The sequence below is a fragment of the Tachypleus tridentatus genome, chromosome 13, assembly GCF_004210375.1.
Source record: "Tachypleus tridentatus isolate NWPU-2018 chromosome 13, ASM421037v1, whole genome shotgun sequence".
In the NCBI taxonomy this organism is placed as follows: domain Eukaryota; kingdom Metazoa; phylum Arthropoda; class Merostomata; order Xiphosura; family Limulidae; genus Tachypleus; species Tachypleus tridentatus.
This window is the reverse complement of record NC_134837.1, coordinates 42,670,049-42,682,815: the sequence shown is the minus strand read 5'-3', so window position 1 is coordinate 42,682,815 and position 12,767 is coordinate 42,670,049. Positions and strand designations below refer to the sequence as shown.

The 12,767-nt window shown below is 31.5% G+C and overlaps 1 protein-coding gene across 1 annotated transcript in view; it reads right to left on the bottom strand.

The window, feature by feature from the left end:
* LOC143236121 (NACHT domain- and WD repeat-containing protein 1-like) overlaps positions 1-12,767 on the bottom strand; it is a 75,762-nt gene that overhangs the window by 46,240 nt on the left and 16,755 nt on the right. Inside the window, exons 7-11 of the mRNA XM_076474394.1 lie at positions 8,914-9,026; positions 8,254-8,312; positions 4,048-4,449; positions 2,300-2,640; positions 1,381-1,584 (exon numbers count right to left, since the gene is read on the bottom strand). Of these exons, the coding sequence (XP_076330509.1) occupies positions 1,381-1,584; positions 2,300-2,640; positions 4,048-4,449; positions 8,254-8,312; positions 8,914-9,026 (1,119 nt within the window). The remainder of the gene's footprint in view (positions 1-1,380; positions 1,585-2,299; positions 2,641-4,047; positions 4,450-8,253; positions 8,313-8,913; positions 9,027-12,767) is intronic.

Genomic DNA, 12,767 nt, shown 5'->3' with positions numbered 1-12,767 from the left:
ATAATTAGTATGAGTAGCATATTGCTTGATAGTGCTAAATGTATATAAATGAAGTGTATCTTGTTGAAATTTCTAGTTAAATAATTAGTATGAGTAGCACATTGCTTGATAGTGCTAAATGTATATAAACGAAGTGTATCTTTTGAAATTTCTAGTTAAATAATTAGTATGAGTAGCACATTGCTTGATAGTGCTAAATGTATATAAATGAAGTGTATCTTTTTGAAATTTCTAGTTAAATAATTAGTATGAGTAGCACATTGCTTGATAGTGCTAAATGTATATAAATGAAGTGTATCTTTTTGAAATTTCTAGTTAAATAATTAGTATGAGTAGCACATTGCTTGATAGTGCTAAATGTATATAAATGAAGTGTATCTTTTGAAATTTCTAGTTAAATAATTAGTATGAGTAGCACATTGCTTGATAGTGCTAAATGTATATAAATGAAGTGTATCTTTTGAAATTTCTAGTTAAATAATTAGTATGAGTAGCACATTGCTTGATAGTGCTAAATGTATATAAATGAAGTGTATCTTTTTGAAATTTCTAGTTAAATAATTAGTATGAGTAGCACATTGCTTGATAGTGCTAAATGTATATAAATGAAGTGTATCTTTTTGAAATTTCTAGTTAAATAATAAGCATGGGTATCACATTGGTTAACAGTGTTTATTAGATAGAATCATGTGTAATTTTGATAATTTAGTAATTAGGGAATTGTATGCCAAAAACAAAATGATAAACAATATCAAAATCATGTATGGTTAATACAGCAGTTCCAGGTTTAGCTTAATAAAAATCACATGAAAATCCAATTTTACAAAGATGTTTTGGTAAAAATTTTGAAAAAAACGTTTGGAAATCCATTCCACACAAGGGGCAAGAAAGTGGAAGTGCAACAGAATAAAATACTTTTAAACTAGCAAAAGATATTTTAGAAATTAAAGACTTAAAAATGTTGAACAATAATTATAAGTGTTAAAAATACAAATTTTCACGCCAAATATATTCAAGAAACTAATAAAACAAGGGATCAATCATATTTAGTAAATATATGTTTGTACAAAGTTAGATAAAGAGTTGTTTATAAATGTCTATCCCAAATTTTGAACTAATAGGCTAGAGGGAGGGCAGTTAGTCAGCAGCACCAACTGTCAAGACTTACTCTACTCTTGTCTGACTGAATAGATGGGTTTCACAGTCATATTTTACCATGCATGTTTGCAGCAGAAACATAAATCCCAGAATTCACAATTTGGGTATGCTAATCATTAGGTTATGTCCATTTAATCTGGAATAGTTGTACTCAAAATCAAACTAACAGCTTTATTATGAAACGTCGTTATACAGGACAATGTACAATTAACTTTTATTCACCTTAAATTTTTCAAATTCTTCACTTCCACTTTGAAAACTCAAGATCATTTTGACATGTTGTGGTAGTTCCAAAGGAATCCAACAGATGTCTCTAGAACTGTAGCTTGACACCTGGTCAATACCATCTATGATGATGAGCAATGGCCTAGTTGAATGAGCTCTGGTGAGCAAGAAATTCTGGAAAGCTTTTGCTTTATGTAAGCTCTAAAATAGAAAAGTTTGCAAGAAATTCTGGAAAGCTTTTGCTTTATGTAAGCTCTAAAATAGAAAAGTTTGCAAGAATACATTCTATGAAATGTATCACTTAATGTACTTTTGCTACTTTAACAGAAAATAGACCTTTTCTTAAAAAAACAACAACACATTATGGAACAACCAGTAAGTATTTTTGCTTTGATCACTAACTTTCTAGACTGACTGTTCTCCACAGATAATTTTCTCCAAGTAATCAGTAAATTGTCAACTAATCTTTACATTAGATGTCACATCCATCAATAAAAGGATGTTTCACCTGAAGTTAAAGTTTACCTTATTTGATATTTATACAAACAAACAATAAAAGAGCATGAAGTATTTAATTTCATTTTGCTACTCAAGCTATTTATAAAACAAAAATGTAAGTATCTAATGCATGAATATTTTTCCTAGTTATAAAAGTATTTGAATACATACAATAGTGGCATATATTTTTGAAGTAAAAAATGTTACTTTATCAAAAAGAAATTGCCTCCCAAAGTGCTTACAGTTTTCATCACAATTTTTCCCTTTGAAGCAAAAAATGTACAATATATAATTTTTTTTTCAGCAGACTCAAATGTGATATATATATAATTCAATTATAACTGTTCAGTGAAAAGTGTGATTTGATATTCTGATACAAAATGAAAAACAATGAGAGTAAACATTCTAAAGATCCTACCTTCATTGCTAGAAAGGTTGGCTCATCATACAAGATGCAACATTGTCTACAGATACTGATCAACAGTCTTTCGACTGTTCTTGAGTCTGGAGAGACTCCAACTATCCTGAAGACTACAGACAAATCAGGAACCCAAACGGGACAAAAAGCAACAGTCTTAGCTACCAGTGAAGTCTTACCACATCCTGACTCTCCATAAATAATTAATGGGTGGCAGGAATTGGAAGTTAAATACTCATGGATAACATTTAGATATGCCTGGCATCCACTGACACTCTGCTGATGAAACCGACAGCTTATAGTTTGTTCACACAGTTCAGCATAAAGGGAATTTTCAATACCTATAGAAAAGTATTTTCAATTTAATATTATCTATATATAAATACACAAAAATCTGTGTGTCTGTCTGTTATATAATTACTTCTACATCACTGGATCAACCTCAACCAAACTTTGTGGGATGATAGTTTAGAATAAGGGTATAATAGGAGATTATTGATGAATCTCCCATTATTGATGTTACTTAGCATTTATTATCTTTGACATAAGTTAATATAATCTACATATATAGGTGGTGCCACAACCTTATACTGAAAAGAAAAACTCTATTTAATTTTCTGTAATACAACAAACCCACAGTATGAGAGAAAAGCACATAAACATCTTATATAATTCATAGAGTTTGGTAGCACCTCTTATAGAGTAATGCAATGAAAAAAATCTGCCACTATTGCAGCTGAAGTTTCTACTCTTAACAGCCATCATAAGGCTGATATGAAAAGTCAATTTTGAGTTATACCAACTTCATGCTTTGACCTGTTACCTTACAGCTTTGGCTCATAAGACACTTCTGTGGCTAATGACTGTATATTAATTAATATCGTGAAGCACTGTGGAAGAACATTAACAATTTAGTGTTGAAAGTGGGTAACAGAAAGCATCACTACCTTCACTGTTATTGCTACTTCCTGTTTTCACAAAATCACCCTCACCATCACACTGTGTACACTATGTTTTAAGTATATACATGTAAGGTGCTAATGAATACTGTAACAATATGTTATGTTATATATAAGTTGTGTGAAAGTTAGAAGTTCTTTGTTATTTATCATAGCAGCCATCCACACATTTTTTTAAAGTTCATAACACAGACAAAAGATATCGGTTCCCTCAGCTTGTTTGAAAAAACAAAAATAAAAAATGTATACCTTTCATTAATATCAGAGTTGTCTAACTGATAACTGACTGTTCAATAGGTTACACTTGACCTACAAGGCAATTCTGATTTTCTCACAATCAGAAAGCAAAAATTCAATATACGGAAATAAAAATAGCTAAAAATAGTGTTTTTTTTTACCTTGAGAGATGATTGATTTATATTTATTATCTATTTCATATTTGAATAAAGCAATGATACATCTTTTTCTGGCCCTGAGAACATATTCAAACACATTTAATTCATCAACACATTTAATTATGAAATATAGAGACAGCAAACAGTAAAAAATTAAATAGAACAGTTTTTTCTGTGTCTCTCAAATTTTCAATAAAGATAATACATTTCTTCAAATGCAAATAAGAGAAAATTCACTTAATAATGTGTGTGGGAGTTCTCTTTCTTTAATTTCTAATTTGGTATTATAACCTAAAAACAAAAAATGTAGGGAACATTCATATCATTATCTGTGTGTTTGTTTGAGAAGTTTCTTAATAAAAGATATTTAATGATACTACTTAATCCCTTTTACCTCTGTAATATTCACAGAATCCTTCTTCAAGATCTCTCTTGATGATTTTATTAATCACATCTTGAACTGTTTGTTTTACTTTTTGACAAACGTTGTTGACATATTTGGCATATTCAGAGGATTCTTCAGGTTTTACAAGTCTTTCATTCCATTGCACAGAACAAATTAGTCTCTGTGAAATATGTAACGAATTTTCAAGCCACATTTTTACTCTGGAGAAATGTCTATCATCATCATCAGTGCTGTCAATTAATGATATTTCTTTTCTTTGAAGAGGAACTGGACTGGTTATTAACAAAGGTTCTGAATTTGATTGATAGATGAACTTTCTATGGATCCAGAAGCATCTCTGGAGTATTACTGGTTCTTCATGCAAAGCAGTGTAGATTTCTTCTTCAAGGACTACAAGTTCAAAACTTATTTTTGATTTCAATTAAAACGTAATTGAGTATTCCATGAAATTCTTCTTTCAAATATGCAGGAAAAAACAACAATAAAACTTTGTTTTATCTACAAGAACATCTAAATTCTGACATCTAAATTATAATTACCAGAAGAAAAAAAACACTGCCTAAACAACACTTACTTCACTTGGTGAACTCAAGTGATATAACTGCTGGTGAAATTGCTAACAAAAAACTGTTGGTGATGGCAGGTTAGTATCTGTGAAAATGTTTTGGTTTGTACTTTGTCACTAAAGCTATAAAACACAAATGACAGTGAAAATATATTTATACTGATAAACTTTTACGGATACTTTAGTACATTTTAGAATCATAATAACCATTTATAAAAGAGACAGAAAAGGAAAAGTACTAAACTTGTAGGTTTTAAAACCCCTCCCACATTTCAGTGAAGTTAAGCCAGTATGTGTTACATAAATATATTGTGTATTGATGTATTATTACAGTTTATTTTGAATTTATAGTTTATTCTATATATGTGCAGATTTGACATAACAAGTTGTCAAGAAATTTGTTAAATTCATTTTGTTATGTATACGTTTTGTTTCTTTGTTATTCTTTGGAAATAATACTTGCTCTGGCTTTGGGAGGTACTGCTGCATGCAAGAATGTTAACAATAGTGTCCTTTCATAGTAGAACAAGTTTTGAGAATATACCCTCACCTATATTTGAATGTGAATAACCAGTCATATAAGTAATGCTAGTCATTTTGGGCAAATAAGATACTCAATAGAAAATAAGGCACATTTAATTGTAAGAATCAAGTAGAATTTTTTATAAATTATGCAATCTGAGAGATAATATAGAGTATCCAGTAAAAGGGACAGCCCAGCCTCTCATCCCACAAAAGCAAGTATACAATTTATATTTTATATTTCATGCTCAGTTTCTTTATTTTCTTATGAGCTCAATTAATTAGATATTCAGTGTTATTCTGGTATAAAGATCTTAATATTGTTAAATAAGTACACAATAAACAAAAGGATAGATACAGAGGAATGAAAACAAAAAATCAAGTGTTTCTTCATAAGGTATCATTTGGATATTAACTGTGTTACATTATTCTGGCTAGAAATATTATTGATTGGCTACTGTGAATTTTTGTTCTGTATTATACCTCATATCAACTTGTCTAACTCCATGACTTATGTATTTCCTATCTAAAAACGTAAATGTGACAAGAAAAAGATAAAGATGAATTCACGACACTGTCATTATTATGAAAATCATTGTCATATATGTATATTCTTAGAACTTTACCACAACACAGAAATCTGCTTACGAAAACAGCTTAAGATACACAATATTGTCTCTCATAAAAATAATAATCAATGTACAGATAATTTAATAACAGAATTAAAGATTCTACTCACTACTCCTAAGTGTTATAGTTGTCTAATGGTTTATAGAAGACAACACTCAATACAGTTAAAAAGAAAGGTAAATAAATATGTGCTCTTCAAATTATGTTAATAGTTACAACTGGTCCAAATATCACTCTTTCACTCCAAGCATTTTAATATTTTTTAATTATTTTATAACTTCCATAAAAACACTTTAGAGAAACAAGTATCAAGATTTAGTATTGAGAGCAAATATTTGACATTGCAAACCAATTTATATATAACTAGCCTTTTAACATCAAAAGTTCACATTAACTCAGCTTTGTTTTGTAGAGATGCAATTACACCACAGAATACTCCACAAAAAACAACTTCCAAAATGCCAAAAGTCTTTTCCCATGTCTTCTTAATTTCTCTTGCCAGAAGAAATTCACTTTGAACAATGTAGGTACAAATTACTTCATCATTTCTATCCACTTAGATTAGAAGACATAATCCATGGAATTATATCTCGAAACAAGATCAAACCTGTTCACATCACCAGCTATGATAAATTTGGTATAAACATATTCAAAGTCAATAAAAATGCTTAGATTTAGCTTATAGTGCCATGAAAGTTAAGAAGACTATATTTAAATTAGCAATTTTACCATTTAGTATTATTTTCAACCCCAAAACATATTATGTAAGTTCAAATACTGGTTAGTATTTCCAGGAAGATAAAGTTGGCAAAAAGTCATGGTTCTAAAAAGAAAACCAACATATCTGTAGGTAACAAAACTCAATAGAATTAACTATTTTTTCTACTGTCAAATTTATTTTCATCCTTTTTCTTCATGCAAAAAAAAACAACATTTTCCCTTTAACTCTATCTTTTTCTCATTTGTGTTCTAAATAGTAGCTTTAGTCTGTATCACAGTTAAAGTAACATTTATGTTAAAGCTTTCATAACTAGTTTAGGATATATCTGTCATAAGGCACTTTGTGCATAATTCAAACTGGTCATAAACATTTTACTTCAATCCAATTGAAACATTACTTGCTACTGTGTTAAACATCATTGCACATAATAGAAACTGTAAAAAGACTTCCTCTGGCTCACATGCCATGATCATAGTAGCCAACAGAGGCTACCTCCACTAGCTCTGTTTCAGTAGCTGTGGTACCTGCCAATTATGAGCCATTAAACTTAACACACTTTATCAGAATCACAAAATAAATAATCACAAACAGATATAATCCTTACAGCCATAATTTTATATTCATGCTGTTGCTACAGTATCTATCAATACACAATTAGTTCAACCTTAGGTAAATATGGTTCTCAACAGGAAAATAACTTCATTGTCCTGAAATTCTGCCAACACCAATACCAGAAGTATCATGAATCTGTACTGCCTTACAGAACTATCATGAATCTATACTGCCTAATAGAACTATCGTGAAACTATACTGACTTACAGAACTATCATGAATCTATACTGCCTAATAGAACTATCGTGAAACTATACTGACTTATAGAACTATCATGAAACTGTACTACATTATGAGTTGATCTATTCACTTCAGTTGACATCACAAATAACTAAATACACACAAATCCAGTAAAATAAGGACTGTTGCACTTAGATTCATAACAACGTAATTTACGTTCTTGGTTGAGAAAAAAAAACAATTTATTCTCATTGAACTGGAGAAGTTATGCATACTTAAATGTACTGAGGATGGTTTCTGTAGGACTTTCACTACTTGACTGGTTAAGGTAACATTAGATGACCATTTTGTTGTATGAAGATAACTTGATAGCTAAGAAAAGAAAAGTTTACAATATCCTTTCAGCTGATGTTTCAAACTATTACTGAGTATATTCAGTCATGTAAAAATATTGATCCTATATTAACTATATCTGCTGACACCAAACATTCTAATTGGATGATAAATGAGTAGCTATCATCTGATATTTTGCAAATTCCATGGTGAAACTCAGCTTGATAGCTTGGAAGGTAAGGATCATAGCATTGTTTGTATTCATCAAATCATCCTAACTTTGTGATGATTAAGTGGCAATCACAAGATGTAGTCAATACACTTCCTTGTGAAACACTACTTGACAGCTTGGAAAATAAGGAATGAAATGTTCTTTTAGCCATTAGTTCTACAATAAGTAACAGTTCTGTATGCAAGTTAATTAAGTGGTAATCACACCATGTATTGTATACATTATATGGCAACAATCATTTGATAGCTTGGAGAGCAAGAAATGCCACTTCTTTTCATTCATTAATCCTTCAACCAACTAATTTTTCTAGCTGCTAATTTGGCAGTTTCCCCAGTCATAGCAATCAGAAAATTGTCATCATCTTCTCAGCCAACCACTCTGATTCTCTTATTTACTCACCTGGCTCATCATACAAAGTCAAGTAAATATTTTCAACATCTTCCACTTCATCAGCTGAACTAAAATGATAAAAGCACTGTCTCATTGTTCTTTGGTCTTTGTTCAAGTTCTCAGTGGTAAATAATAAAGGTACAGCATGCCTTCTGCACCCACAGATGTTCACACAAGTGTCACAGGTTATGTGCACCTGTACTATACTCTTTGACTTGTACAGCAAGCAGTGCTTATACTAATTCAGGATCCTTCAGTTGCACTTTCAAGAGCTTCTTAATTTCTTAATGTCAATCATGGTATCTTCTGCCATATGGAATTACATCACTATTGCTGAAATGACTAATACAGTGTCCAGGATTAAAAATTCAATGAATGGAGAAACCTTGGTAATGGCAAGACAGTTCAACATTGTTTCAGGCTTGAAAAATGTCATATAACAGGCATAATCCTGAAGTGTTGTGCTCCAACATGCATACATTGATTCTGGAGTTTAATGTTCTTAAGCCACTTTAATAACAAATAGCCCAAACAATGAGTAAACTTTCTACCATAGAGAAATTGATGTGATATTTGACAAGGAAGATCAGTTATTTCTTTATCATGCAGTACTAGCATTCAGAAGCAGTATCCAGACTACTCATATATGACAATATATATTCCATTTACAAGTGCAACTGTTCTAACACTGCTCCAATACCACTGGTGCTGACATTAATATCCAAAAAGAACACATTTTCTTGCAGTGCGAACCCTAGCATCAAGAATTCCATTAAATCACACTTTACAAATAAGAATGCTTTCTCACACTACTAACATAGACCAGACATCTCTTCCATTACAGCCCCTACAGTTAAGCTCCATCAACCTTTCAAAAGTAGCAAGAACATTATAGAAAATAGCATGACATGAAATTCACACAAATCACCTTGAGTCCTGAGAGCCATTTTGTGTGAACTTTCATTTTACAATTAGACCTCCAAGAATCAGGCCAACTGGGCACTTTACAATTCTTCTACACATTTATCTATCCATGAAAGCAGGGAGGAGTCAATACAAGTTACTGCAATCGACATAGAAGCTTAGCATATCATCTTTGATATGCAACATAGTATGACAGCTTACTTTAAAGTGACAATGTCATATCACCCACACTCAAAACAAACACTTTAACCTTACCTTCTGGAAGAAGTATCATCACCAACATTAATTGCAGCACAAACATTATGGGAAAATCATGCCAATTTACTGAGATATAGCATGATTGTGTTGTAATGCTATGATATATTGTGACATCCTCAGTCATAACTTTAAACCTTATCACCACAAATCTTGCTTCTATTAGAGTGAGAATATTTGTCATTCCAAATGATAACTCATCATTTCACTAGGTAACTCTTCAATGAACTAGTTGATGAGGATGTCTCTGTAATCTGCTGAATCCGTTGCAAGGTATGCTTTACCCATGCAGTTGGTGCCACTCATTTGAATAGGCACAGAAGATCTTAAAAGTACTCTTCTTTCAAGCTCTGACCTTGGTTCCTGACCAGGTTGAAACTTCAGTACAGTTTTACTACAGATGTATGCTAGACCTATATCTATGTATCACTGGTCACAAAATAGACCAGCCAAATTGAAATGCCACAAGAAACAATCCAAGTACTCTTTTCTGTGATGTTTGCAGTTGTACTTTCATTCCACAAACCATTAGATAACACTGAGTAAAGGAGTCTTAAACATTGAGTTGGTGAAGGAATGAGCTGTTATAGAATACTACAATGTAACTAGTGAAAGATCCCTGCCCTTGGATTCCAGAACAGCTCTGCACAACTACAAGCTTCTATAAAACCATTAGCTTCTCTAAGGTTGACTATCATTTAGTGGATCACTGTCTTTACAAGTTCATTTCAACTGTTTCACCTGCTGTTGAAACAGCTAGACATTGTCCACCAAGAACAGTCAAAGTATCTCTTTGTCAGAGGTATAGTGAATCACTCTGATCATTGAATGCCTGGAATTGATCTACAGATTGCTTCATCTGCTCTCAAACCACACACTACTGTTATTATTCTGAGTCCTACTTGCCTTTTATGCTCAAAGAAAGTTTAGTTATTTTGAACATTTACAAAGCTATTTAAAGGCTATCTGTGCTAACTGCCTGTAACTCAGCAGTGATAGACTAAAAGGATGATCAGATTGATCATTACATTATAACAACCCCAAGGCTCAAAGGATGAGCATTTTCAGTGGAGACATTTCAAGGCTGTGAACCATAGATTATGAGTCAAGCACCCTAAATACCAGGCCATGTTACACATAATCAGGGATAAAACCTGGTCAATGGTTCTAGATGCAGATTCTTATAGTTCTTCTTGGGTCTATAGCTGCAACAAAAAGTCTTTTAGATCTATGTAGTATTAGTGAAAATCCAAAATGTAGGTGAGAAGTTTTTCTGGTCCCCAAAACTCTCTCTAACATCCACCTGCTCCCATTGTCTATACTTCTTTTTCATGAAGCCTCCAACCATATAAAATGACATTTTCTCAACTATAAAACTTGAAATCAATAATGCAGAAGTTCAGAAGAGCACTAGTAAATACATTAGTATAGAGAAAACAGACACATTGCAAAAACAAATCTAGTTAACAGCACCAAATTCCCTCCTTTCTACCTATTGTATGTTTTTCTCCAGTTCACTGATTTTTCATCAAGTTTTAGGGTATGAACTGCAAAATAACAGATATTTGACTTCAACTGAGTTTTATGCAAGAAAAGAGGATGGATTCAAGTTGAAAACAATGAATCAATTTATTTCAAACAGAACTAACATTAAGAAAAATGTAAAGTATAGTGCTTTTTCTAAATAAAGATGTTTTCTAGTTCAGAAAATGTATTTTTAAGTTGAGTTAAAGTTAAACTGAAAAGTTGTTTCAGACTGAAAAAAAAAGACATTTATACCAATAACAACAATGCCATTCTTCTCATGATGCAGTTACTACTTATATGAGTAACAATCATCCTTTCTCTATAACATGGAATGTTGTAACCTTTGAGTATCATATTACTTGCCAGTAAGGAATATCACTGCCAATATTCATACAGTAAGCTGTTTGTTACAGAAAGCTTTCCATAAGAGAGTACATGTAACAATGTAGTTCAATGACCTAGTTGCATGAGAAACTAGGGCAAGAAAAACTTAGTAATTCTCTTGAACCATTTTCTAAAATAAGGCAAAGTGCTAAAAATGTACAGAAAAAGAAATGATATAATAAATAGGAGACTACAAAAACTAATTGTATGTAAAATTAAGAAACCAGTCAGTTTGGGATGATGCATAAGATGTGTTCATAAACTAAAGCACATTCAGCTAATCACTTGAAGATAATTAGTGGTAGTATTTCACTGCTTGCAAGCTATTTCTGAACAACCAACAAAATTTGCTTTAGCCAAGATAAGTGTAAAATAGTTACTTGTAGCATCTGCTTGCAGAGCTGTTCTTTCACTTATGAATGATGTTCATTGTGATTTATATGATTCAGACAACTCAGACAGTGATAAGGATATTGCTCCCTGTGTTGTGTTGTACTGCAATAATGTTGGCAAAATTGACAAAGCCAAAGTGAAAGATTGTGTGAAGAAGACAGTGCTACAGTATATGGATGATACTTAGATTAAGGAAGTATACAGTTGAGATAGGCCTAAGTTTACAGTAGCTTTAGAAAATTTAAAATATGATGATTTTCCCACTTTAAGAAAACCTTAGCATTATATGTTTACAGAATTCCGAAGTGTGGCTGGTTGTATCATTACTATTAGTATTACTTGTCTGAGGTGAATGTTGCTGCTCTCTATATAGACTTCAGTAATTTAGAATTTAGATAATTTAACTAGTGATTTAATGAGTTGAACAAAGGTAGTATGTGAATAGTATTTAACTTGTTAAAAGTAAACTAATGCACTGTTGTTAATGGAATCTATTTTTAATAGCATATTTAAATACCTCATTAAAATGGTACAAGTGTAATTGTCAGTACATTATATGTTCCATCATATGATTCATTTTGGTTGCAGTATGTTAGTATTTATTCACAGATTTAGAATAATAAAGAATGATGGCATATTTCCTGTGGGTTTGTTAATTTCTTTCATGTAGATATAATGGGTGGACTTCTTAAACATTCTTGTCATTTTTTGCAAGAAGTTATTAAACTTATGACCACAAGAAAGTCTTGCAGTACTGTAAGAAGGTCTAGAGTCGCACAGAAAAAAATGTTAAGCAGCTTTATGGATACTTTCAAATCAGGAGTCATCCAGCGTTGCAAATCAATTTAGTGTATCAGAAGGTCACTTATTTCAAATAGTAGTCATTCTGCAATAAATTATGTGACCTAACAAGTCAGATTATTAAGTGGCCATCTGGAAAAGATACTGAAAATATTGTTACAGACTTTTAACATTTTGTGTGAAAATAATTCACTTCTAGGGTGTTAGGTTGTATCAATAGTTCACATATCAAAATAATC